At 48.0% G+C, this 26,759-nt stretch overlaps 2 protein-coding genes across 2 annotated transcripts in view; both read right to left on the bottom strand.

Annotated features, from left to right (window-relative positions):
* Positions 1-1,616: 1,616 nt before the first annotated feature.
* LOC107034713 (putative protein FRMPD2-like) lies at positions 1,617-20,838 on the bottom strand. The gene is made up of 6 exons (XM_031682176.2): positions 20,643-20,838; positions 18,621-18,768; positions 16,038-16,252; positions 13,787-13,885; positions 7,939-8,282; positions 1,617-1,665 (listed from the first exon to the last, which is right to left on the bottom strand). The coding sequence occupies exons 1-6, from the start codon at positions 20,748-20,750 to the stop codon at positions 1,617-1,619; spliced, it is 963 nt and encodes a 320-aa protein (XP_031538036.2). The 5' UTR covers positions 20,751-20,838.
* Positions 20,822-26,759, bottom strand: part of LOC140685370 (FERM and PDZ domain-containing protein 2-like) — a 98,006-nt gene continuing 92,068 nt past the window's right edge. The window contains exons 23-26 of the mRNA XM_072972398.1: positions 24,344-24,549; positions 22,675-22,776; positions 21,562-21,655; positions 20,822-20,928 (exon numbers count right to left, since the gene is read on the bottom strand). Of these exons, the coding sequence (XP_072828499.1) occupies positions 20,822-20,928; positions 21,562-21,655; positions 22,675-22,776; positions 24,344-24,549 (509 nt within the window). The remainder of the gene's footprint in view (positions 20,929-21,561; positions 21,656-22,674; positions 22,777-24,343; positions 24,550-26,759) is intronic.

The raw sequence follows: 26,759 nt of genomic DNA, 5'->3' as shown, positions 1-26,759 counted from the left end.
CCACTGAAAGAGAGGCCTGAGGAGAGATGGTGCAGCCGGCCACATGCAAAAGGCAGCATCCATCCACGGCTCCTGGTCCAGGGTTAGCAGAGGAGAGCAGGGGGTTCATGGAGTGAGAGACCTAGGGTTGAACTGTGACTCTGTCCCTTACTCACTGGTGTCTCTGGGAAAGTCCCAAATGTGTCATCTGTAAAATGGAAATGACAATAACCCTCTCTTGTAAGGTTGTTGCCATGGAACACGGACCACTATAAGTGTGATGATGAGGTGTGACCTCCAGAGGGGATGTAAGGGGAACATGGCGATGCCCGTGGACCATCACCCAGAAAAAGTAAAAACACCGAGTCCCTCTAGAAGTCAGCCCAGCCTCATGCCACCTAGACAGAGCGATACCCACCTGAGGGTGCCGTCAGCTGGGTCCTCAGCCTCCTTGAGGTCTTCCCACTCACTCTCACTGTCATGGGGCTCTTCTGGAGGCAAAGACTTTGAGATAGTCCCCCAAGAACAGAACTGCGGTAAGGGAATGGTCCCTGAATCTGCCTCCAGACATTCTCCACAGGGTAGCTGGTCTTCCAAGGCAGAGTCGATGATGAGATAGGCTTCATCCCCCCAGGTGGGAGGAGGGGCTTCAGGTGGATGGCACACGTCACCTTCCTCATCATCACTGTACCATTGAGGACTAGAAAACAGAAACCCATGTGTCTTCCAGTGTTGATCAGAAATTCCTCTCCCCACCTTCCCTTGTTTTCAGGATGCTTATTGTGACCCATCACAGGAGAGCCAGCCAGGCTTCAGACAGTTCCTGCCAAAGATTGCTCTGGGACCAGGAGATGAATAGTGAATAAGGCATGGTCCCTGTCTTTGAAGAGACCCGGATTTAACAGAAAGAGCGAGCAGTGAAGAAATGTTACAATCCAAGTAGTAAGCACTACGGTAGCGGCAGCACAGAGCGTTATGGAAGTGGTGGGGGCAGGGGGGCTCCCTATCAAGTCCAGAAGACCACGGGGGAATTTGCCAGAGCGGGTGGCATCAAAAGCAGAGCTCTGGCCCAGTTCTAGGAACTGGAAGTCGTTCAGACCTCCAACAATTTTATGTACTTCCCTGGGACCTCAGTTTTCTCATCTGAAAAATGGGAAGGTCAAGAAACTTACAGGACTGTTGGGATGCTTAAGTTAAATAATTCTGATATAGCCATCTACGGTTCCTGGGCCAGGGTAAGTTCTCAGCCAATGGACAAAACCATGATTACTACTATGATTATGATTGCTATTTCAACAGCAGAATTAGATCAAAAGGGCCAAAGCAGAAGGCTGGGAACAACTTAAGCAGGTGACCTTCAAAATGCTTTGTGCAAATGTCAGGTCCGTTTCTGAGCACAGAAAAAGTGCCTATTTGGGGAGGCAGCCAGCTGGCATGGTATTTACTCCCTGAGTGACACAGAAAGCAGATGAACAGAGAGGCTCATTGTCTGGCGACAAAGATGCAGATGCAACGGTGAGCAGTAAGCCTTCCAGAGGCTGCGTGAAGGTCACCACACAGGCTTTGTGATTAGAAAGAGCAGTCCATGCAGACGACAAAGCATTCTGCCCAGTGCTTCCAACATGCAGAGAAGGTACTCAGGAAATGTCTGTTGAGAGTCTGGTTAGAGAAGATGAGAAGGAAAATCTAAAAGAAATGCACACAGGTTGAACTTTGTACCAAATACACAAATCCTTGTTTATCAGCCTCCTGCCGCACCCCCAAATCAATGCGTTGGCTTTGTCAGTGTCCCCTGCCCTCCCTCTCTGTTTCCCACAGTGCCTCTTCCCCTTAAAGTCAGCTTGGGCCCCTCCCCATAGCTACCAGCCCCCCAAACACCCATACAGCTGGTCCCCCTCCCCTCTGGAGCCATAGTGTCAGTCCCAACCCGAGTTTTGCTCTCAAAGAGACATCATTTCTGCTCAGGAGAGCTACAGGGTTTGTATGAGTGTGCATTTCATGTAAATATACACACACGTGTGTGTTTGAAAAGGACACTATATGCTCCGAGGACTAAAGAGGAACGCTTACTTTAAGAAAACAATATTTACTAACACAACATTGTAAATCAACTCTACTTCAATTAAAAATATTTAAGAAAATAAAATAAAGTAAACAATATTTAAAAATTGCTAAGCATTTCAAGGAAAACTTGGCTTAAAACCTTAAAGTACTTAACTGAATTGTGTAGAAAGTGTGTTTTTTAATAAACAAAGGAAGGGAACGCTGGGGAAGTTTTTTCAAAAGACAAGAAATCTAGCCTGGTGCCCAGGCCCACCCTGTCTCCTGTCCCCTACCCCCTCTCCCCCTTCCCTGCCAAGAAGCAAGTGGCAACACTGCAGTGCCTGACGATCCAGGCCTCACCTCTCACGACCATGCTCCTTCAACATTTCTAATAAGCTCTTTGCTCACCAGGTTGGATCTGGGGCTCCAGCTACTGGCCCTGACTGGAGGGAGACCCAGGGAGGCCATCAGCCTGAGCAGCAAGAGGCAAGGCTGTTGAGATGTCCAGAGAAGGTTTGGTGATCTCCAAGGTGACATCCTGGCCATTGTCCCACCACAAGTCGGGGAGAATAATGGCCTTTACATCCACCCTTCCACCCAGGCCACCAGGATGCTCTTGAGATTCTGACCTGGAGTTTGCCTATGGGCGTGGGGAAAGGGAGCAAGAACAGAAGAGGCACCAGAAGGCCCACGGAAGCCCCCAGGCAGAGCCTCCTGCACGGAAGGGGCAAGACTTGGAGATGTGGAGAATTTGATAAGGATGGTGGTATGCTTTAGAGCAAGGCCAGATGTCTTGGCAGGTGGACGTGCCAAGGAAAGAGGCAGAGTCCTTCACCCAGGGCTCAAGGCCAACTCAGGATCTGGGAATAATGCAGCATAATTCTCCCATCCAGAACCTGAAAGGGATTGGGGTGCTCTGAGTTCTCTGCTCACCTGCAGGTCCATTTTATGACCTCAGCTGCTCCCTGCACTTTTTCCCTCCCTCCCAAGTTGTCTGACAAAAGGAGACTTTTATAGACAGATGGTATCCGGAGGAGACTCTGGAGACCCCACCTGGGATCTCTGCCCAGCCACCTCCCTAACACGAGCTGGCAGGGCCTAGGAACCAGGCCCCTCACCAGACCCTGCAACTCTTCAGCCTCTGCTTTCAAGGAAAGGAATCCCGGTTCAGCTCAGGTCAATGAAATCAGTGTGAAGCCTCTGCTTGCTACAGGGTATTTACTGAGAGTGGCAGACACCGTGCCCAACATCCCTGGAGAGCTGTTCTTTAGAAACTTGGGCCACTGACTTCCTGGGGGGAGTGGCCAGAATGGAAGCATGGAAAGACCCAGAGGTCACCTCCTCTCTTGAGCACACCAAAATCACAGCTATTTGCAGAACAATCATCGATGAAAAAGACAAGCCTACCAGAAAAGATCTACCACTAAAGACATAACGAAGGAACCACAGTAAGACGGGTAGGAGGGGCGGACGCGTGATATAATCAGATCCACGCGAGTGACCCACACACTGGAGAACAACTGCAGGGCAGAAGTTCTGAGCCCCACGTTGGGCCCTGCAGGCCGGAATTCCGGCACTGGGAAGGTGAGCCCCCAGAGCACTTGGCTTTGAAGGCCAGCAGGGCTTACTCGCAGGAGCCCCCCAGGACTGGGGGAAACAGAGATTCCACTCTTAAAGGGCGCATGCAAAATCTCACTTGCACCAGGAGCCAGGGCAAAAGTGGAAACTTGGGCCACCAAAATCATGTGCCCCTTTCAGGAAAACAAGTCAAATGAGTAGACAGCAGCATTTCAGGCCTGAAATAATAGGTTTCATAATTGACCTATTTACTGCGAGGAAACCCACAATGAAGTTCAGGCTTTGTGTCTCTTCGTGTGGGGCTCAGCCTTCTCCAGGTCTCCTGCCCCAGCCCTCCCCCCCACCCCCCGCCAACATCCCTGCTAGCCCGGTGAGTGCAGCTGGGATCTCAGGGTTTGTGCCAAGTTTAACATCAGCAGGCTGGGTTTGCAGTGACTCTAAGACGTCAAGAAGGGACGTTCCGTGGACCACTGGGTTTGAAGCTCAGTTGATAATCCTGAGCTGGAGAGCAATATTTAAGAGTCATCAGAGTGGGGTGCCTGGCTTGGTGTGTATGGGATGGGGGTCCCCAGGGAGCCTGTAAGTGTGGGGAGAGAACTCAGCTGAAGGCAGTGCCCAGGCCCAGCCTGTGGCAGGCTCTGCTCTGCGGGGTTAGATGAACCACTGATGCTCCTGGCCAGGCATCTGCCTCCTTCGCTCCCCTCAGTCACACTCCAGCTCCAGAGCAGGTCTTCACAGGGGTCCCCTGTGCCCTCACTTTGACCTACAGCCAGCTCATCTGGCAGCCTCATTCACCCCTCGGCCAGCTACTCTGAGGTCACATCTGGCATGGAAGCTTCAGTTGAGTTAGACCCCTAGTCCCCTCATCATCCTTTGCTATTCCAGGAACTCTGTCCTCCCCAGAAGGTATACAGTAACTTTAGGTTTATTTCAAGGACTCGGCCTCATTTTGCATTTTTAAATGATCATAAAGACTTACATCCTCACTTTCACTACATGATACTTGCTGAAATGACATGCATTTTAATTACAGGAATATAAGTATATACACTAGGAGGGGAGAGAAAGAAAGAGAAAGAGAAAGAGGAAGAAAGAGAGAGAGAGAGGGAGAGGGAGAAAGAGAGAGAGAGAGAAAGGAAAGACCAACTTCCCAAGGCTCAGCCCTGAAGAGAGCATGAGTGGGAAACTTGAATGAGCCATCCCTTCATTCCTGTGAAGTCAACATTTAAAGAGAAGCATTTTGCAGTCAGTATGGCCTGTAAAGGCAAACCACCAGACTTCATCTGAGGCTCAACCAAAGAAGAAGTGATCTGCTCCCACACCAAGGAGGGAAAAACAACATCACACCTTGCAAAGTGATGCTCAGGGTAACATGACTTGATGTGGTTTTCGCCTTATGCCCTAGCTTTAGAAACTAACCTTGCATAAGATGCAGCTCCAGCCAAGTACCAAGTCCTCTCTCTGGAAGGCAAACAATTACAGTGTTCTTCCATGAAAATGTACTGTACCGCTTTATTACAACATGTTTTATAAAGATCTACCGCGCTATGGTAGTAATAGATGGACAGCGTGGTAAAAGAAAAGAAGACGAAATGTCAGACTTCATCTTCTCCAAGAACACTGGCTTTGCTGGGGTGCTGGCAGCCATCTGACTGTAGGAAGTAGCCACCTGGTAGATGACAATGTGCTGGGAATTTCAATTGATAGGACCTGCTCTTTAGCTGGAAATGGCTCTGGAAAGGGAAAGAAAATTGACCTGGGTTGAGTTCCTGCTGGGAGCCAGGCACTGGGTTAGTGCTCTGCACATGTGTTATCTCTTTCGAACTGCACGGCACCCTGTGGAATTGTCTGTGTCTTCATTTCCATTTGAGAAGCCTCAAGCTCAGGGAATTCAACTCTCTGGGCATGGGCATGCTAGGAAGTGGTAGAGCTGAAAGCAAGGCTCTCTGATCAAGAAGTCAGTGCTCTTTTTGTTCTAAACTGCAGGAAGAGAACTTCACTCATAGATGCTGGCAAACAAAGAGGCAGTTACCTGGGACAGCCACCTCAGAACTGAGCTGCGGACATTCGAGATGGGGTCCACCAAGAACCACAACCCCACTTTGGAATCCTAATTCCTACCCTACCCAGGGGCTCGGGGAACTGTGTCTGGGGATCGCTGGGTATGTACCATGCTTTTCCTCCTGTAGGGGGCAGCCACTAAGTATGTGTGCTCTAAGTGCAAGCTGATGTCCCACGGGAGGAAAAGCTAATGTGGTTTGAGTCCTTCCTTTGGAGAGAAAGAGGACTTCCATTTCTGAATGGGAGAGAGGAAACAAAAGTACAAGTGAAATACAGTAAAAGGAAATGTGAGGAGGTGGAGAGCTGCCATCACCAGGGCCACGGGAGCCAAGTGCAAGGGGGAGGGGTTGGCCATGGAGGGAGTCAATGCAGAGAACAGCAAACCTGCCCACCTGTTACCCCATGGACCACGTGGGCCTGGGCAGTGAGCACGGAGCAGCAACCAAGACGGACCGATCAGAGGCTCCACCGTAATGTTCTGAACAGGCTGTCAATACTCTTGTATAATTCTGGGAAGGGGCCACCCCCTTCCAAGGATGGCAGGTTTTGGACATCTGGTATACCCTTGCAAGTAGAGATGCTAAGCCAAATTTAATTTGATCCAGAAATATAAAACGATATGATGCTTCTTTTTTTTTTTTTAAGGAATGACAAAAACATAAAGGGGAAAAGGTGTCAGGATTTATAAGAAGAAGATAAAGAAAGGCAGATTTCACCTTAATAGAAGGAAGAACTTTCCGATCGACAACTACACGATGATAAAATGGGCCACCTCAAGAGGTAGCAAATTCTGCATCCAACCCTGGAGCTATTCAGGCAAAAGCAGGCCCTCTACTTCAGGGATGTCACAGAGCAGATTCCAGCATGGAGGGTGAGGTTAGATGAGATCGTTTTTATATTGAACAACCCCGAGTTTTTTGTGAGTTCGTGAATAAAACAGTGACAACCTATATTAATAATTAGTTTAAAATGCTATTATTAATAAATGATGACTATATTAGATTTAAGGCACATGGCAAGCCAAACTCCAGAGTCACACTTTATAATCCAGTTTTCAGGGTTTCTGTCCATCAGCCCAGACTATCGGTAAAATCTTCAGAAATCCGAACGAGTGGTCCCTTGCCTGAAGGGAAGTACATTTCCTTGTGTATTTCCTACAAGATCATACAAATACTTGTCCTTGGATAAAGCTCTGCAGGTTATTTCCTGCATCATTTGATCAAGTGTATCAACTACGGCCTAGAAGAAGGCAATTGTAAGGAATTATAAACACACTGGTGCTTATGCCGTTTCAGAAAATGAAAATGAATACCACCGCACGAACGTGCTCACCCACCCGGTTCTGCTTCGCAGAGTAGTTGAATTTTGTTTGGTTGGTACAATACAGCATACTTTAAAAAAATTGACTCTGGATGCTTCTAGGAAACATGTCTGGCTCCTGCTGTCCCAGATCTCATGTTGTCTAACTGCTTTACCCCAGCTGCTTCATAGTTCATGTCACCTACCAGACCCTCGTCAAGCTCCTAGGATGGCCGACAACTAAGAGCCATTTAATCTCAGTGAGTCTTCACAGTGTCAAACACAAGCCACTGTTCCTCATATTTGGCTGCTTTGTGCCTACGCATCTAGCTAGCACACACCCAGAAGCAGTGTCTTGCCCTCTCTCTGTACTGGAACCCCTCTCTCTACTTCTAACAAGTTTCCAAGCACCTTGAGTATGTGTAACAAGCACTCATCACACTGAATGGAGGAGTATGTTTTCCAACAGAACAGGACTGACAATTAGAAATACTTACGGGTGGATGAGCACAAAGATGCAGATGAAGATAAAAATAAATGGCTACTAAAATGAATGCTTCAGGCTGGTTTTGAAGATGTAGATTTTTTTTAAAAGCTAGTGTTGATTATAAAGCATTATGTTAGCAGTAGAAATGATGATGCACACATGGAAAAATTCTTTCTTAACACAGTGCTTCAAGAGGCCTTGAGAGGTGCAGCACAAAGGTTTGTGTGCTGGGAAGAAATCCCAAAGCCTGCCATCTGTGGTCTCCAAGGATACTGGAGGACCTCTGGATGGGGTCTGCTTTCCCCAAAGCTCACAAGCCTTGGCTCCAGCAGCTCCAGATTTTATGTTTCTCTTGTTTCCTCCTCCCTCCACGTGCCCAGCACAGTCCTGGGCCCCGTAAGCATCTGGGCACAGTTATTGATTGCTTGATTGTAATTTCTAGCAATGAAATGTATATGATTTACAGTACGTCTGCAAAGAGGTGAACTTACCTGTCAAGTCTCCTGATATCGCAAACTGAATAGCAGTTTTGCCTCACATCCTTTTCCAAAGAGGTAGCCAATGCTGATGCATCCACTTCTCGGTGAAGTCGGCATAAATGAGGGTAAGAATCCTGTGGACATGTCAAGGAAGTGGCCCAGGGTCTCTCTGTGTCTTGGTCCCATTGTGCCTCTCTGGTGGCCGGTTGGAAAGACTCTGGCCTGAGACCCAGGCCTTCCCCTGCATCTGGGGAGGCACTGTCCCTTCGGCTGTCCTCTTGATCCAGGCTGGGGCTCTGCTCTGAGTCAGTGCATGTCGCTCTGGTGAATTCTTTGTCTGCTGACAGCATGGGTGTCTATTGAAAAATAATGGTCAGGATTACTGGATCCACAGTGCACACTGAGCAAGATCTAAAAATTGCTTTTAAAAAAAATAATAAGCTTTTTCTTCACGTAATTGGAGAGCAGAGCCATTAAGAGATGGGATCAGTCTCCTTCTGTCAGAACCCCAGCTCCCACTGAGCAAAACACTGAACCATCTCTTAAGCCTCTTAGCTTGGGGCCATTGGAAGCTCTTGATAAATGTGAGCATCATTCATTTATCAATAAAAATATCTTGAAAATGTAGAAAATATGAAAACAGAAATAATGACTGTTTATCCCACTTGGCAATAAGGAATTTTTTAAAGACTCTTTGTCTTCATTGGTCCTCAAAGACGGTCCATTTTCACAGCTTCATCTCCCCTCCACCATGATGCCCTTTCCTGGGTCTCCTCCTCACTTCTCCAAACATTTCTTGATTCTCATCTGCTTACATCCCTACTGGGCCTTTTAGTTTCTGATTTTGATGACCAGCTGTGACATGCTAACACTGCTCAACTTTCTATAGGTTAAAAAAAAAATCTGTGCTTCAGTAGAAAACCATGCATTGTCCACAGTACAGCCTTCTGGGTTATCTGATTCTAGCTATATTCCTTGTTTTGATCTATTTTAAAACTCTGTGTAACTAAAAATGCTGCTCTTTGAAAACTCTTTTGAGCAAGTTTGAACATCTGCCTGGTTCCCTCATGGAATGAGTTAAATAAAATCTTGAACATGTGTTCATCATTATGTTCTCTCTCCGTAAGAATCGTGACTTTACCTTTTCTTGAAAATTATCTTTTACTACTTTTGTCCCATGACCTACATCCCTAATGTGACAGAGCACATGGACTTTTGAGCCAGGCGGGACTGGGCTCTGGGCTCTGGGCTCTGGCCCCTGCCCTCTCCTGTAACACAGGAACCTGTCCCCTGTCCCCCAGCCTAGTGGTCTCCTCACCTTTCTGATTGCCCACTCCCCACAGTGAGGGAGGATGCACCTCCAAAAATATGCATTTTTATGTAATTATAAATTACAAACACTTAGGACTCTACTGACATATGAGTACACTCTAAAGGGTATACTCAAAACTGAAATTTGAAATGGATGAGACAAAAAAAGAAATAGTGACTGTCTGTTCAGTTCTTCTGCTCATATTTTAAATGGGTTGTTTGCTTTTTAATTGAAGTACAGTTGATTTTAAAAATAAAAAAAAAGAAGATGACTAACAGGTTCTGGAATCTAATATCCAGCACGGTGATTCTAATGACACAGTATCCCACTAATGATACTGTATCATATACCTGAATGTTGCTCAGAGTGTAAATCCAAAACGTTCTCACCCCCAAAAAGAAACAATAATTATGTAACAGAATGGAGGGAGTAGCTCACATAATAGTGGTAATCATTTTGTAGTTTATAAATGTATCAAAACACATTGTTATGTGATATTATTACAATGTAATATCAATTATATCTCGATACAGCTGGGGAGGAAAAAGAGACAGCAACTCCTAAAGGGAAAATGATACCAGCTTTTTATGCAATCTTGAAGAAAGATCCTTCAAAATATCTACTAAAAAAAATTGGGACTCAAAATTAAATAGATACATTCATACATACATACATACATACATACATAGTAAAAGGAGTTATCTTTTCTCTCATCCTCCTTGGGAGACCTCCAAAAACCTCCTTTTCAATCACTCCTCTCCTTCCAGCTCATCACCCCCAGGACTCATTCTTCAGAAATTCTTCAGCCTCTTGAAGGCTTCCAGTGGAGGGACCTGCTGCTTTTTCACCACTGCTCCCAGTCCCCATCTTCAAAGTCCTTCCTCACTTTCCTTTTACTCTGCTTAGATTCCATAGTCTGTCCCATAAACACTCCCTGAAAAACAAATTCCTGAGCTCCCATCCTCTCCCCCATCCCTGCTTCCATCACATGTTGCTCACAGGTGCTGGATTTTAATTCCAACTCTTAGTGCCATGATATGTGGGCTCCACACCTGCTTCTGAGCCCCTGCTAATGCCACAGATAGGAGCACAGATGTCAAATAGGCACTCAAGACTTCCAGGTCATCTTCCTCTACGTCCTTAGTAAATTCACTTCCCTGTTCTCTCTACCCTCTAAATGATCTCTCATCTTTTTTCTCCACGAGTGTCCAATAACCACCCCCTGCAAGTTGCCTCTTACTTTACAGTGAGAAGGGACACATTCAGAGAAGAATCCTTCATCTCCCCATTTCAAAGTCTACCAACCAGCCTGCACCCCTACTCCAACGTCCTCTCCCACCTACCAATCCACCCCTTTCCTCTGCTCTTCGAATGAGTGCCTACACTCACTATTTCATTGACCCCTCCTTCTCCCTCGTACCCGCTCCAACCAGGCTTCTGTCCTCATCATTCAATAGAAAGAGCTCTAATCAGGGTCCCTCATGGCCTTCATCTCTCTAAAGCCACAGGATAATTCTCTGCCCTCATTTCACTCTACCTCTCAGCAGCATTCAACATAACCGGCCCCTCCTCCTTCTGGAGAGCAACCTTCACTCACTTACTCTAAAAGTGGAGTTTTCCCTGAACGCCATCCTTCAGTGGTTCTCCTACCACCTCCCAGGCCCCTTCTTCCCAGCCTCATGTGCGGCCTCATTCCTTTGACCCAGACCTCTCAATGTTGGGGTGTCCCACGGCTCACTTCTCAGCCCTCTTCTTGACTTTTCTTCTCAGCCCATCTATGGCTTTCGGTGGCAGGGTTTGCTGACCATTCAACATTCACTTTTTCCAGCCCTGACCCTATGCCAATTCTCCACAAACAACTACCTAACAGACATCTCCATTGGGCGTTCCGTAAACATTTCAGTTTGCAGGCTAGCAAGAATGACAGCTTCTCCCTGACGCCCTCTAAACTGCGCCCACTAAGCTCGTCCTGTCTTTGTAAGTGGTGCCACCATCCATCCAGTTGCTCAGGCCAAACTCTACCCTCTATCCTCATACCCATATCGACTCCCATGGGTTCTGCCTCCCAGATGTACCCCAAATCTTACTACTTGCCAGCTATTTGGCTACAACCTGCGTCGAAGTCACAATATCCCACCTGAATCACTGCCACGTTACCCGATCCACTCCATCTCCACCAGCAACCTAAGTGATCTCGCTAAAGCATAGACCAGCTGAGGCCACATTCCTGCTTGACCCCTCCCAGCCCCGTGGCTTCCCATTGCAGCCACGATAGAACCAGCACCTGATCGAGACCTACAGAGCCCTACATGATGTGGTCCCCGACTCCCTCTACAACTCCTCCCGCTCCACACTCTCCCCCATTAACTACAGTCCAGGCACAACCATTATCTCTGTGTCCCTCAAACATGCAGGTCCTTCCTGTCTCAGAGCCCTTGCACTTGCTCTTCCTTCTGCCTGGAGTGACCCTGCTCCAGATGTCTGCACAGCTGCCTCTTCTCATAACTACTTTGTTCTAGTTATGAACTAAATGCTCCCTTCCTTGATCTTCAGTCTGAGCCATGTGGATGAATGAAAATTCTCCTCCCACTTGGCCCCCAGGTATGAGGAGAAAGCAAGCATGCTGCCATTCCTCACCCCAAGCCCTTGCCACCAGAATCTTCTGGGCTCTCCCGAGAGGAGCTCTTCTCCAGGACAGAAGGACGGCTATTTCTCTGGCATTTCCCAGCTATCTCAACAAAAACACAGGCTCCTGGCACTTTGATCTGATCTTTATGTGTGTGAAACTTGACCCTCTCCCACTCTGTTCAGTTGTTTAACACAATTGCTTTTTTTTTTTTTTTTGGACCTTCTTTTCCAAACTGGCAGCTTTCTGATTTATTTTCCCATAGCTCTTTTCTCACCAAAGTTGGTATCAAATGACCTCTCAGAGTCCAAACATCACGAGGATCTGCGTCACAAGTTCCCTGTGCTGTCTTTAGTGACCGTCACCCTCAGTGATGGTAAGTGATCAATTTCATCCACATCTTATCCACGTCTCTGATGAGAAATAAGAGGCCTGGAGAAGTCAGGCAAGTGCCCGAGGCCCACGTAGCAAGCAGAGCAGGTGCAGCGACCCCGAGGTGCTCACACAGACCCTCCTCCAGGACTAAGGCCCCCCTCTCCCGGCTGCTGGGAGTGCTGGCTGCTGGCTGCCCACAGCTAGCCTCTCCTCAGGCATTATGCTCTGCTCAAGGGAACTGTCTCAGCCGAAGTCAGGCCCCCTCCCTTGGGGCAGCCCGTACCCCAGTGTTGGTTGATGCAGACAGCAGAGGTCCAGGCTCTTTTGTCCCAGTTCGGGACAGCACTACGGGGCCATCCCAGCTTCAGAGCTCCCTGTGGGGTCAGCCGAAGCCCCTGTTGCAGCTGCACCACATTAACTTCCCCTTCCACCCAGCCCTGCCTCCCGCACCCTCACAAGGGTGTTTCCAAGAGCCAGCCCCATGAGCCTCCAGTCTGTGTCCCAGGAACACAACAGGTGATGGTTAATTTTATGTGTCAACTTGGCTGGGCCACAGGCCCCAGATATTTGGTCAAACACTAATCTAGATGTAAAATAAGGGTACTTTTTAGATGATCTTGGTATATAAATCAGCAGACTTTGAGTGAAGCAGATGGCCCTCCATGAGGTGGGTAGGCCTTGTTCAATCAGTTGAAGGCCCTAAGAGAAAAAAGACTGAGATTCCCAGGAAAAAAGAAATTCTGCTTCCAGACTGTCTTCAGAACCAAGATTGAAGTAACAACTCTCCTGGGTTTCCAGCCGGCCAGACTGCTCTGCAGAATTTACACTGGCCAGCCCCACAATCATGTGGGCCAATTCCTTAAAATCTCTCTCTCTATATATATATGTATATATACACATACATATATACATACATACATGTATATATGTATATAGACATATACACGCATATACTATGTATATATAAATTTATAATATATATTTATAAACACACATGCATATACACATATATGTCCTATTGGTCTTATTTCTCCAGAGAACGTGACTAATAGAGGCTTCAACATAAAAATTCTGGCTTGTCCTGATTTCCATGCCTCGCTTCCTTGCACTGAATCACACGTGCTTTAGGAGGGTGGACATGCGTCTTGTTCTCTATTTCACTCCTTAGAATGCAAATTCTTACCTTCCCTTTGTCTGATTTTAGATCTACTCCCCTTGTTTCGGGGTTCCCCTCTCTGATGCTTGGGTTTCCGGAGAGCCTGGCTCTAGAAGTTTCACAGCCAAGATGTAAACATGGAATCATCTACAGGAGGACCCAGATATTGGGAGAGGCAGAAGTGGGGAGAGGAAGGAGGAGGCAGAGATAGGACCTCATGAACTTGTCACAGACCAGCTGAGGTGTGGGGGCCAGCTATTCTCCTGCCCCAGTGAAAGAAGGTGGCCTTGAACCCTTCTGAAAGCAGAGGTGGCCTTCTCAGGATCCAGCAGACAAGAAACGCGGTGCTGAGCGTGAGGCACGTGGAGAAACGGAGGGCACCACGTCTTACCTGCCATCCTTGGTCCATCTCAGGTAGCGTGCCTGGAGGGGGTCGGCAAAGCAGGAGCGTGACTTCCTGCGAGGCCCCGCGCAGTAAATGGAGCACCTCCTACCAGAAACCAAAGCCCGTGGTTAGATGTGGGGCTGGCGTGGCTGTGGGATGTCCTTCTCTGGGCTCCGCACTATCTTCCTGGCCCCGGCCTCTCCTCCTCCCACCTCGATCTGTTTCTTGGCTCCACGGAACTTTGGAGAACAATGTTGTGGGCCCGACTTCCCCAAAATGCATGGATCCAAGGCCGTCAGCTTGTGGTTCCCACAGAGAACAGGCATGGATGCTGAGCCGGAAATGGCCAGGGTCTGCCCAGGGCTTTTCCATGGCAGCATCTGCCAGTCAATACTGATGCCTTTTCTTCAGAGAGAGAGTGACCCAAACAAATGACTGTTTCCATTTCAACCTCCTCTCCCTCCCGACCCACTCATCTGGGGGCTGCCAGTGATGTAGGTGTCCCTGCCTTGATCTCTAAAGGCTGACATTCAGCCCTGAGCTCCTTGTGAGGCTCAGCTCAGGCCCTCAGAGCCTCTCACCTGGGGAATTACAGGGCCCTCCTCTCTGCTCCCTGCCTCCTCCAGATTCACCCACCTTCCTCCCTCTGAATCACTAAAGTGCATCATTCCAAAAGGCCTTTATAAACCGGTTCTCCTGTTGAACCCCCTCTCTGGCTCACCTCATGCAGAATCTGCTCTTACTTGCCATTGCCTCTCACCCTGCTCTCTTTCCCACCTGCTCCCCCCTATACCCACATCCTAAGCTCCCACCATGCTGAACCTCTTGTTCCAAGCCACCGTCTCAAAGCCCAGAGTGTGAGGCTGGCTGAATCACTCTTATCACCTATCCAAACCATGGTTTCTCAGCCTCTCAGCACTGTTGACCTGGTGGCATTTCAGGCTGGATAGCTCTGTTGCCAGGGGTGTCCTGTGCATTGCGGGATGTTGAGCAGCATCTCTGGTCTCTACCCACTAGATGCCAGTAGCATCCGTTAGCTGTGACAATCCCAAATGTCTCTGGACTTCGCCAAATGTCCTGAGAGGCGAGATCACCCCCACCCGGGAACCTCTGATCTGGACGCTACTCAGCACCCCCCAGCTGTGATGGACTGCCACAGAATGGGCTCCTTCTTGGTTCCCCAGTGCAAGCCCTGGAGCAGGGGTTTTTAATCTCTCATGACACTTATCTCCCATGGTAAGTGTTGTTCTCTTGTCTGTCCCACCACCCCTATGAGCTCTGAGACTATGAAATGTCCACCTCTGTGTCTTCAGTTCCTCCTACAGTTGCTGGCCCAGCATTGGTCCTCTGAGGACAGTTCCTGCATGAGACAAAGGATGCAGGATGGAGGACGGCCTGTCTACCCTACCCCTGTTCTGAGGGTTCTGCATCCCTTCCAATCCCACCCAGAGCCACTCTCTACCTTCATCCGCCTTCCTCTGTGCCCTGGAGGTGGACATGGGCTACAGAGGGACTTCCTGCTGGGCTCAGCCAATGGGAGGGTGAGCAGTGATCGGGGATGAGGAGGAGAGGGAGGTCCACGGGTGCTTTCCTGTCTTCCTCCCCTTGGGGTTGTCACGGGATGACTGTGTCCCTCGGCTAATTTCATAGCTCATGTCAGCGAGCCTGCTCCACCTAGCTCGCTCCATTTCTGGAGGTGGGTAATTGCTCTTTCCCATCTCCCTTTGGACTTGGGTTGGCAGGGGGGAGGGAGGGTGGATAACTGTTCCCACTGCTCCCAGCCCCAGGGCTCTATACTCTCCCTTGAGTTTCCCACACACCTCCACCCCTTTATTACACTTTCTCAAACGGTCCAATTTCTGCCAGGACTCTGACTGATATGTATAATATTTCATTGAGATTCTGTGCTATAAGTGTTAAGAAGTGTCCACTTTTTACTCTCTTTTTACTTTTGGGTTTTTGTGAGGGGGTATTGGCAAGGGCAAGGTGATTAGGTTTGTTTGTTTGTTTACAGAGGTGCTGGGGATAGAACTCAGGACCTCGTGTATGTTAAGGCTTATTCAAGGTCAGATATTTAAGAACTGAGACGGAAAATTTAATCTGAGAATGTTCTTCCAGTTTCTCTCTGTGTGTGATCCCAGTGCAGGCTCCAGGTGTGATATCCGAGAGCCCGGAGAGACCCCGTGGTGAGTGGGCCTGAAAGGAGCGCGGCTGACCTCAGCCTGTGCGCAGGGCTGCATCCCTCACGGCCTCCCACCTGGAAGTCGAGGCCCTCCGTGGGCCTTCCGTTCACGGCCAGGATGATGTCACCAGCTGCGATGGCCCCGTTCTCCTCTGCCGGCTGCCCCGGGAAGAGCCGTTTAATCCTCAGCAGATTGTTCCTGAGGTGGCTGCAGTGCTCTCTCTCCATCTGCACGAAACTGAATCCCAAACCACTGATGTTCTTTTTCAATTTGACTTCAAATTTAGGACCTGTATCGTGGGATGCGAACGAGATCCACCCTTCAGTAAGTAGATGACAAATGAAATAGGCCGGGCTCCAAATGCAAATTGTCAGGTAAATGGATTTTTTTTCTCTTTTACTTGGAAAGATTTCATTCTGCTAATTGTTAGGACAGAGTGCATTATACATGCGATAGGCCAGTGCCATCTGTTGGAAATATGTGAGCTGCAGATGCACACCATGTACGTAATTTCAAAATTTCCAAATAGCTACATTTTAAAAAGTAAGAGGAAACAGATAAAATAAACTTAATCAAATATTTAAGTTAACCCAACATAGCTAAAATATTACCACTTCAACATGTAATCAAAGGAGAAAATATTGAGATATTTTACGTTCTTCTTATGAACTAAGTCTTTAAAAGTTGAGTAGGTATTTTACCATTTGGATTGGCCACACTTCAAGTACTCAGTGGCCACACTGGCAAGTGGGTACCCGATTAGACATAACAATTACAGATAATCAACAAAGTTTATATGTAGAGATACAATTTGTAGACATACACAATGCGCCTACATCATTTAGTAAAATTTGGATCACATATATTTGTATTACTCCTTTAGAATCCCAATCATTTTTTAGTATACTTGAAAAATTTTTTTTGCATAATTAAACCATGGAGACAATTATGGCCAACTCTATGAAAATGTTTAGGTGTCATATCGTTCAGCCCTAGGAACTGACCATAAGATAAAACAGCTGCTTCTGGGCACTCAAGATGGACACAGCTCCAGGAAATCTGGCAGCCAAAGAGGCTTCTGGGCCTCCCCAAGTCTGCCTTCATCAGCTCAGTTGGTAGTCAGTCAGTAGAAGGACAGAGCACTAACTTGTGAACCATGATTGGGGGCAACAAAGAAAAGTGGAGCAGTTGGGTTCAGACATATCAAATGACCAATTTCACATCATTATTACCTGAACCTGTTAGCTCATTCCAAAGTCAATTTCTCAAAGGCCCTCACTGAAGTGAACAGAGGAACAGTGAAAGAGAAAACAGAATTGTTTTATGCACACATGTTCCCCCTCCACTCAACCCCATCACTGACTATGGTTACCTTACCTTCAACTTGATTTCAGAAAAATCTCTCTAAAGATGTTAAAGGAGGGTTCCTTCTGGATATATGCCCAGGAGTGGGATTACTGGGTCATATGGTAAGTCTATTTCTAGTCTTTTGACACTATTTACAATAGCCAAGACATGGAAATAGCCTAAATGTCCATCAACAGATGACTGGATAAAGAAGATGTGGTATATTTATACAATGGAATACTACTCAGCCATAAAAAACATAATGCCATTTGCAGTAACATGGATGTCCCTGGAGAATGTCATTCTAAGTGAAGTAAGCCAGAAGGAGAAAGAAAAATACCATATGAGATTGCTCATATGTGGAATCTGAAAAAAAAGAAAAAGAAAAGAAAAGAAAAGAAAAGAAAAAGACAAATGAACATAAATACAAAATGGAAACAGACTCATAGACATTAAATACAAATTTGTGGTTGCCGGGGGGGAGGTGGGTGTGAAGTGACAGACTGGGAGTTCAAAATTTGTAGATACTGACAGGTATATATAGAATGGATAAACAAGATTATACTGTATAGCACAGGGAAATATATACAAGATCTTGTGGTAGCTCACGGTGAAAAACTATGTGACAATGAATATATGTATGTTCACGTATAACTGAAAAATTGTGTTCTACACTGGAAAATTACACAACACTGTAAACTGACTCAATAAAATAAAATTTAAAAAATAAATAAATAAAGGGGTTGAAAAGCTCCAAATCACGATACACTAAGGAAATAAATGTTTTCCTAGCAGGAACCAAAATCACAGGGAAATGAAGAGAGGCAGCCCATCAGAAGGTATGCGATAATTCCCCTGTAAACTGATCGTAGGTTTGCTTTTTAAATGGATGCTATTAACAAGGCTAGGTTTCTGAACACCTTCCTCTCCCCGCCCACCTCATCATTTCTCAGATTTTTGTCCTGGCTGGAACATGGAGCTTTGATCAGAAAGTGCATGAGCCTTTCATTCCAATGTCATCCACAAATACTTAACATACAAACATTCCGGCAGCTGATAAGAAAACCTCAGAAGGCTCGGGGGCAGCATTATGCCTGGTAATCATTTGGGGACAATGCATTTTTTTCCAGAAATGTGTTTCTTTCGATTGACTTCCATCACATCAGAAAACTGGCCACATGATGACCACCCCTGCTCGTTATCTTTTGAGAACCCAGAGGAGGCCTTCCTGGCTTCCCTTTGGAGTTGACGGTTCAAAAGCAGCAGAAAGTGACATGACAATAGTGACACTCAATTCTCTCTCGTCTCACCATCTGTTGCCAAGACACAGCTCGCGGGCCTTCCAGGCAAGACCGTTGCCAAGGAAACAGCCGTGCATTCATCTCCCATACTGTTATTAGCAGAAGGACACTGCTGTGCCGTCCTGGGCCCTCTTCTCTCCAAGACCAGCCTTGCAACCTAGAAGGACGGGTAGACAAACTCAGTTGACACCTCATGTGGCAGTCAGAAGGCTCTCCCATCACCCTGCCAATGCTTCTTAATTTTCTGAAACTTCCAGTGGCTGCTTCATCTGAATCTCAAATCAAAATCTCCAATCTAGACTATTTGTTGGGGTCCAGAGCTATATTTCCACCTGTCTGTTGGACAAATGCTCCTGGAAGTAACATGTGTACTTCTATTTCAGGGTATTCAGGGTCAAATTCAACTTCTTCCTCTCACTCATCCTCACTTCCCCCTCTTCATTCTGCCTAAAACATCCCTCCTCTTGCATTTGCTCTCTCAGAACATGGACCCATCCTTCACCTAACCTCCCAGGGGCCACACACACGCAGTGGTCCAGCTCTCCCCCTCCTCTGCCCTCCAGATATCCCTCTGGCTTCTAAGACTTGCATGTTCTCCATCAGAAACAACCCCCACAGTGCGCCCCTCCACTCCATTCCCTTTCCTGCCACCAATGGTCAGCTGGACCTGGGAAAGCTCCCTCTAATTTGGCTCCCTGGACCCTGTCTCCTCCGCCTGCAGTCTACTCCTCTCAAGGTTACCCGTGGATTGATATAAGACACGAGTTGAACATGCAACACTCTTGATTGAAAGCCTCCAGTGTTACCCATCAACTAAAATCCAACCCCCCAGCACAGAATCCCAGGCCTATGTCCATCCAGCCTCCCCCTTTTCTTTCTGGTTCAGTTTCCCGTCTTTCTTCTCCACACACTGCATGTTACCCGGAGTGTGATTCAAGACCCACTGGCAAGACATCACTTGGAAGATTTTGAGAAATGCCGAGCTTCCATTTAGAGGACCTGACCCTGGCAACATCCTTCTGTAGCAACTGTCATTCAGCCCCAAGCCTGTGACCCCCGAGTAGTAATTCCTACCTGTCACCACCACCAGTAGGCTGGCCAAGTACCTTCTCTAAGCATGTCCATTAGCAAAGTTCTAAAGAACAGAGAATACTAGTAAATTAGGACTCTGTTCTCAAAATACGTCAATCAAGGTTGTCAAGATAAGTAAGTCTCACCAAAAGCCAGAAGAATGCTTTGGAAAAGGAAGCATAAAAAGGGGCCCTTCCACTTCTCTGTCAGCCAAAAGGGGCCCCGGGAGTCCTTTGTGTCTCTGCCAACTCCCCAGTTACCAAGGGGGAGACGTCCACTCTATTGCTTAGGACATCAGGACACCGTGACAAGGAAAAGCTCCCACCCTCAAGCGGAGGATGGGACACAGCGTAGTGACATCCAGATGCTGCCTAGGCACCCCACAGAATAAGAGCCTAAGGGGTAAACACTCTTGGGGTCTTGAATTCCTCTCTCATGGTAACGAGAGGACCCCAGGCCCGTGTGGCCTGTAATCACACAGGGTGATGGGAATGGCACATCCTTGGTGGGAGGAGGGTGTCAGCACGTGCAAAGGCAGTTGGTGAGAAGCCCTGAGAGTGGACGGAGGCATTGGCCACTTAGAGCTGGAGCAGAGGGCGTGAGAGGGGAAGCCAGAGCCAGGCAGGAGAAGTCGCTTCTCGCCGGCAGCTCCGTTCAGCTGATGCCAGAATCTAGGCAAGTAACACCCAGGCTTTTCAAGGCTCTTTACGAGGTGTGAGCTTTCCTGCCTGGGAACATCTGCCCTCTTCCTCCTGTCACACCGCCACAGAAAAGGGTTGGGAACAGGAACATGTGAAAGGCAAAAAAAAAAAAAAAACAAAAAAAAACAAGGTGGACAAAAAGAAAGTCTCATTTTGTTTCCTGCCCACCCCTCTTCCCACCCAGAGGCAACTGCAGCTGCTGACAGTGCCCAGGAAAGCTCTGGGAGGAAGGGAAGCTCCCCCATAATGGTGCACTCACCTGCCCGGAACCCTTGAGGCACTGCACAGCCTGCTTGTGGGTGAGGCCACACAGACTCACGCCATCCACCTGCAAGAGCCGGTCACCTGGGAGGGGGACAGACGTCATGTCCCCGAGCTCCTGAGGCTGCAGGAAGGACTCTTCTGGGAGGCCCCTGCCCCGCGCCCTTCCACGCAACCTCAAGGAGGAGCAGAAAGCTGAGCTTCGAGGAGCCCCACCAGGGCCCGAGTACCTGCCACCTGTCTGAACACCTCCACAGAGCAGTTGTCTGCAAAGCCCCCTAGTGCTGGTGCACAGAGTAGGCCGGCCAGCCCTCTGCAACCTTATCCTTTCTCCTCTCTTCCCGAGAAACTTTTTGCTAAGTTTTTTCAAGTCGCTTAGGCATCCCATTTATATCTCCAGGATATTTTTTATTTCCAAAAAGGTCAGAGCGACCCGATTAATGCCAGGGATTCTGGGATTCTAGGGGAAATGGCGATAGGTAAGAGCTTAGGTGCCCTTTTTAGCTCACTTCTGGCCATTCTGGAACAGTAAAAATCAGCCCGTTCCTTCAGAGCAGTGGGAAGGCTGGCTGGTGTCCCTCACTCCTGATACAAAAATAGGGGTCACAATGCTCGCTCTGTCCTCCAGGGGAAGCTCTGCTCCCAGGAAGGCCAAACAGCAACAAGCTTATTTAAAATCTCATAGTTTCAAATCACCTTATGTTTTGCAAGCATTTGAGCCTCACGCTAACATATTAAGTAGGTGAAATCATCTCCTCTTCCAGGTAAGGAATCCATGACCTGGAGAGGCAGTCATTTGCACAAGGTGTCAGAGTGGGAGTGGGACGGGCCTGCAGGCTGCACTCCCCACCCCCCACCCCCAGGCCAGGGCGCATCACACCACAGAATGCAGATCCCAGCAGGACTCCACCCCTCACCCTGCAGGATCCGCCCTTCCTTGGCAGCCGGCCCTCCGGGAACGATGGATTTCACATAGATACCTCCACAGGGCACGCTTGTGTTAATGCCACCCTGGAAAACACAATGAAAAACTTAACCACCCATCTGCCTCCTCCTGAAGGGGCCTCCCCAACCTCTCTGACTCAGAGAGCCCCCATCTGCCTGTCACTCTATCCCATCCCATCATCTCCACATGACACCATCTCATACAATCCACTTGTTTCTTTAAGCTATATTATCCGCTGAGCAGGAAGTTTAGATGCTCATAAGAAGTATAATTATATGAGTTGTGTGAGGGAGCTGTGCCGTATCCAGCTCAGCACTGGCCCATGGCAGGTGCTCATGAACCAGAGTCACATCAATGCAGCACATCTTCTCCCCATAAGCAGCAACCAGCAAAGACGGAGGCAGCTCTGGGCCCACAGGTTGGTGCCTGGCATGCCCTGTATTGTGTGTGTTGCTTTGTGGATACAAAAGTAGAATTCAACTACACAGTATTCTGCAACTTACTTTTTTTTTTTAACTTAACAATAGATCATGAATATCCCTATAGGTCACTAGGTAAAGATCTAATTCTATATTTTTCTCTAATTTATCCATGCATGTATATGCAAATATATATATAAAGATTTTACATCAGTGGGATTATATCATTCTTGTACAGTTTTTAATCCTCCCTCCTCCAGGGTCTGCCAGATGGAGCTCAGAAATCAAATGCAAAATGTCCATCCTGAATGGAGGTCTTGCCAATCTGACTTTGTCCTGACCTTGGAAGTGGGAGTGCTAGGCTCCACTGTGACCCTGCTCTGGATGACCTGGAATTGCCCCACTCACCTTTGGCTTGTGTTCCTGAAGCATCACCCTGCTGTCCTTTCCTTGTTGTCTGGAATAACTTTAATTCCACCCACACTGCTTGGAGTGTCTACTCACCCCATGTTTGCCATTGGTCCCCCAGTTCCACTTAGAACTCCCATCCTACTTCCTATGAGCACCTAAACTTCAGAGGCTGGTATGAGAGTGGAATGGCCACCAAGGCTCCAATGAACCCCTTTTCAACTATTTACTTTCCAAGCTTTCCTAAGAACTCTTACAGTCACGCTGAATCCAAGTGTCCCATCTTCTTTAACCAGCTCCACGAAGTAGATTTCACTGGCATTGGTTTCTGAGGGTGATGAAGGACGAGAACCAGCATCCTGCCACAAACAAACAAAAAAAAGTAAGAAGGCCTGCAGGCACTTGCCTAAGCAGATGGTCCCTCTTAGCTCTCACCTGCTCTCAGGAGCCAGCAGCACTGCACACCAAAAACAACCGTAAGTTTCCGGGCTGAGCTAACAGGGGATTCACTCCCAGCATTGTCAGTTCCTCCTTATATGACCTTGGACCAGTCTCTTGGTCTCTCCAGTCTTGTTTCCCAATCCATGGGACTGGAATGTGAGATCGCCCTTTAACAGTGACTATGAATGATGCTAGCACATAGCAGGGGCCCAGTAGGTTCCCTCCTGTTTCCACTCAAGATGCAAATATTATGAAAACTGAAGTCATCTGGACACTTCCTAGTAGCTTCACACATGACACCAATCAAGAGACGGCATGCTGGGTACCAGATACCCAGCAGCTTCTTGGGCAGAAGATAACCTTGGGAGGACCTGCAATCATCCTGAGCGAGAGCAGCCGCACTGGGTTTCCACAGTAGTTGAATGCTTGAGGGAAGGACAGAAGATCTGTCTCGTGCCAGGCATTTTGCTCAGTGCCGTGACATGTACGGTATGTTTATTCATCCATCTGATCGTGTGACAACCATTCACTGAGCACCTACTACAGGCCAGGTATTGTGAAAGTTGGAGAGATGGCAGTGATAAGACAGACCTTCCCCTGTTGAAGTATTTCTAGTGGGGAAGGGACTTAATGAACTGTGCCAAGAAGAGCTGACCTGTCTCAACCTCATTTTTATGTCTTATGAGAGAGGTAATGATGCCTGTGCATTGAGCTGTGGCGACAAGAGTGCTGAGGGTCTGGCTGGCAGCAGGACTCCATGAATGCTAGTTCCTTCCTGAGTGGCTCTGGTGCTCCCCCGGCCATGGTACATCCCATGAAGAGCTGGACGAGGAGTCAGCAAAAGAATAATACTTACAATGGACATTGACTGAGTGACTAACCACGCGCTACATCACACAAGCTGTGAGTGGGGCTGTGGCTGAGATGAAGGAAAACAGAAGGCTTTTCCCCGGGCAGAGCTAACCAGAAGCCGGAGGGCCAACTCAGCTGGTGAATGTCAGCTTCTCAGGGCCCAGAGGAGAAGGGAGAGAGGTCTGGAGGTGCAAAGAGAGACCTTTCCATCCAGTGTCTAAGGAAACACAGCTGGAGGGTGGTGGCCCTGGGACTAATGTAGACAGCTCTCTGCATGCCAAAGCCAGCCTTCATCTTCTTCCTCCTTGATGTGTTGTCAAGGGCAAAGCCAATGAGCTGCCGCTTGAAGCCCAACTAGAGACCAAGGACATGAAATGTCTGATTGTCCGTGTGTTGCCCTTGGCAACATCTGGTTATTACCAGTAACAGTTATAATTGGTGACTAAGGTCATGGGAAGCTCAGTCCACTGTAGGCATTTATTTCCATTTTGCAGATGAGACAGCTGATGGTTAGAGGGGTTAGGTACCCTCCCTCCACCTGACGGCAGAGAATGAGGAGGGACTTTGGAGCCAGGGCTGTTGGACTCCACAGTCTATTCTCTTTCCCCCAAATTCAAGCAAGAGGGCTATTACCTTGAGTGGCAGAGTGGACAGCCGAGGCCTCATCCCGGGCATCAATCTCTGAGTCCGAGCCATGCCTAGTTCTTCACTGACTCTCTCCTGGTCTTGTGTATGTGATGGCAAACCTCCTCGGTGCCCGTCGCTCAGGCTGTCTGTAGAGCAGACCCTGGAATTGGCCGTGCTCTTCTTCTCCTCGCTGGAGGTATTGCCACAAACACCTATACAACCAAGCCAGGAAGAAGTCAGCAGCTTGGAAAGGCTGGCATCTCGGTGGCATTTCTATGTGGGGCACAGCGTTTGCCTCCAATGAGAGAGATACCTTTTATAGTTGCTGGGGAGCATGTAAGGTTAGCACCTCATGAAAGGTGATGTGTTTAGAATAGAGGAAGGGAAGATTCTGGATGTGACTTTGAAATCTAAATAGAGCTTGTGTGACCTGGTTATGAAAACACAGGAGCAAGGGACAGCGAATAATGCCAGTTTCCCTTTATTAAGCTCTTGCCATGTGATGGGCACTACACACACACACGTATACACAAACACACACATACACACATCTATCTATTTTCATCTTTTCAAAATACCCACCGGGAAGTTGTGATCTCAATTCAAATATGAGAAACTAGAGTCGAAAGGATTAAGATCTTGCCCAAGATCCCACAGCCAGCATGTGGTGGTGCTCTTAAAGCCAGCCTCTTCCAGAGAGCCTGCGGAGCTCACCTGTAATCGTCATGTGATCCAAAGACCAATATTTCGGGTCCTTTGTGGGGACATGGGACTAACCAGACAGTAGGCTCCCTTTGGATCAAGGCTGGGCCACTGAGTCCCACTTACCCTGTGTCTGACCCGCGGGCTGACACAGATCAGAGGAAACAACATAAGGTCAAGAACCAATAGGTAAAGCCTCCGGCAAGATACTTAACATTTCTGGACCTCAATTGCCTTATCTCTGAAATAGACATAATATTAACTACCTTGCAGGGCTGGTGAGGATTAGAGATTATATAGGGAGAGAAGTTTTTATATACAGAGAGAGAGAGAAAAAGATTACAGCTCCGTACATTGTACTGAGAGCCTCAGTAAATGTGTTTACTATTCTCATGTTAATATCAGCTATTCACCAAATGTATATGGGGAGAAAGAATACGGTTAGATTTTCTTTAGATCTGGACATATGAAAACACAAATAAGTTTATGACTTTTGATACAGACGCATTAGCACCCAGGAAAGTGCCCAAACACGGTGAATGAACTTCGTTGAATGAATTAGTTGTTAAGCCTAAAGGTATTCGGTAGAGAGCGGTGGGGCCACCGTTCAGTCAGGCCTTATCCCTGGCTGTTTTACTGACGGATTCTCCTGTCATTGTCCTCCTGGCAACATGGGAAGCATCTGTTCATTTTGCCCCCCACAATCCGCAGGAGATGAGGATGGCACTTATGACTGGGTTAAAATATCAAGGTGTGCAATTTATGTCCTGCCTAATGGAAATTCAAGCCGGGAGAACTTCCACAGGTAATTTACACTCACTCCGTCATAGACGGTGATGGCTGCTCAGAAAGGCAATGCTGTCTGTCTTGTCCCTGCTCTTCAACCTAGAGCACCTGCCCCAACAGCAGCCCAGCTGGAATAAAACTCCAGGTGATCAAGCTTCTGCCCAAGGGGACCGGCCAGCATCACCATGGAAACATCGTCCTCCAACAAAGGTGGCAGCTGTGCCAAGGAACCCCAACTGTGACCAGGCAAAGTTACCAACAGGTGACAGGGGCCCCAGGGTGTGAGGGCATGTAATTCACAGGCACTGTGGGAACTCCATCATCTAAAATTCTAATGTCTGGGCTTCACAGACGTTGGGTGCCAATTTTGACAACCCTCCCATCCCAGCAGGCCATCCTTGATTCTAAATTGTTTCCACCTTGGCTGCATTATGTTTCCTGATCAAAAAAGGATGGTTCAATTGCTCCTTTTCATCTTTCCCCTGTGCAAAGTATGGAGGGAAGCGCAAGGAAAGCTAAAACACTGGGACAAACAGTGACAATGCAGGAAATCCAGCAGTGCAGTGAGCCAGGGCTGGTGCTGTGGAAGTGCCGGGCAGGCCCCCGGGTCAGCTCCAACCACAGGATGGAAGGCGCCGGGCTGAGGCCCCAGCTCTGCCACTCCCCATCCCCCACAGCTGCTGGACCAGGGGCAGCTCCAACACCTGGGAGAGCCATCTGATGATGGCGTGCACACGTGCAAGAGTGAGAAAGTCTGCATGGTTTTCAAAGGGCAAGGCAAATGGGGTGCCCACATTCGGGACCCAGAAGATGCTGGCTGATGTAACGTGAAGCATTTCTGTACATGAGGGGAAATTGTCCAAAGCTCCTGGAATGTAAGCTTGGCTTTGTAGACAGTCTGCTGTTAAACTGCAGGGTCACCCAACCAAGAAGC

The sequence above is a fragment of the Vicugna pacos genome, chromosome 11 (genome assembly GCF_048564905.1).
Source record: "Vicugna pacos chromosome 11, VicPac4, whole genome shotgun sequence".
Lineage (NCBI taxonomy): Eukaryota > Metazoa > Chordata > Mammalia > Artiodactyla > Camelidae > Vicugna > Vicugna pacos.
Note: the sequence above shows the minus strand (reverse complement) of the source record. Positions and strands in the feature narration are given on the sequence as shown.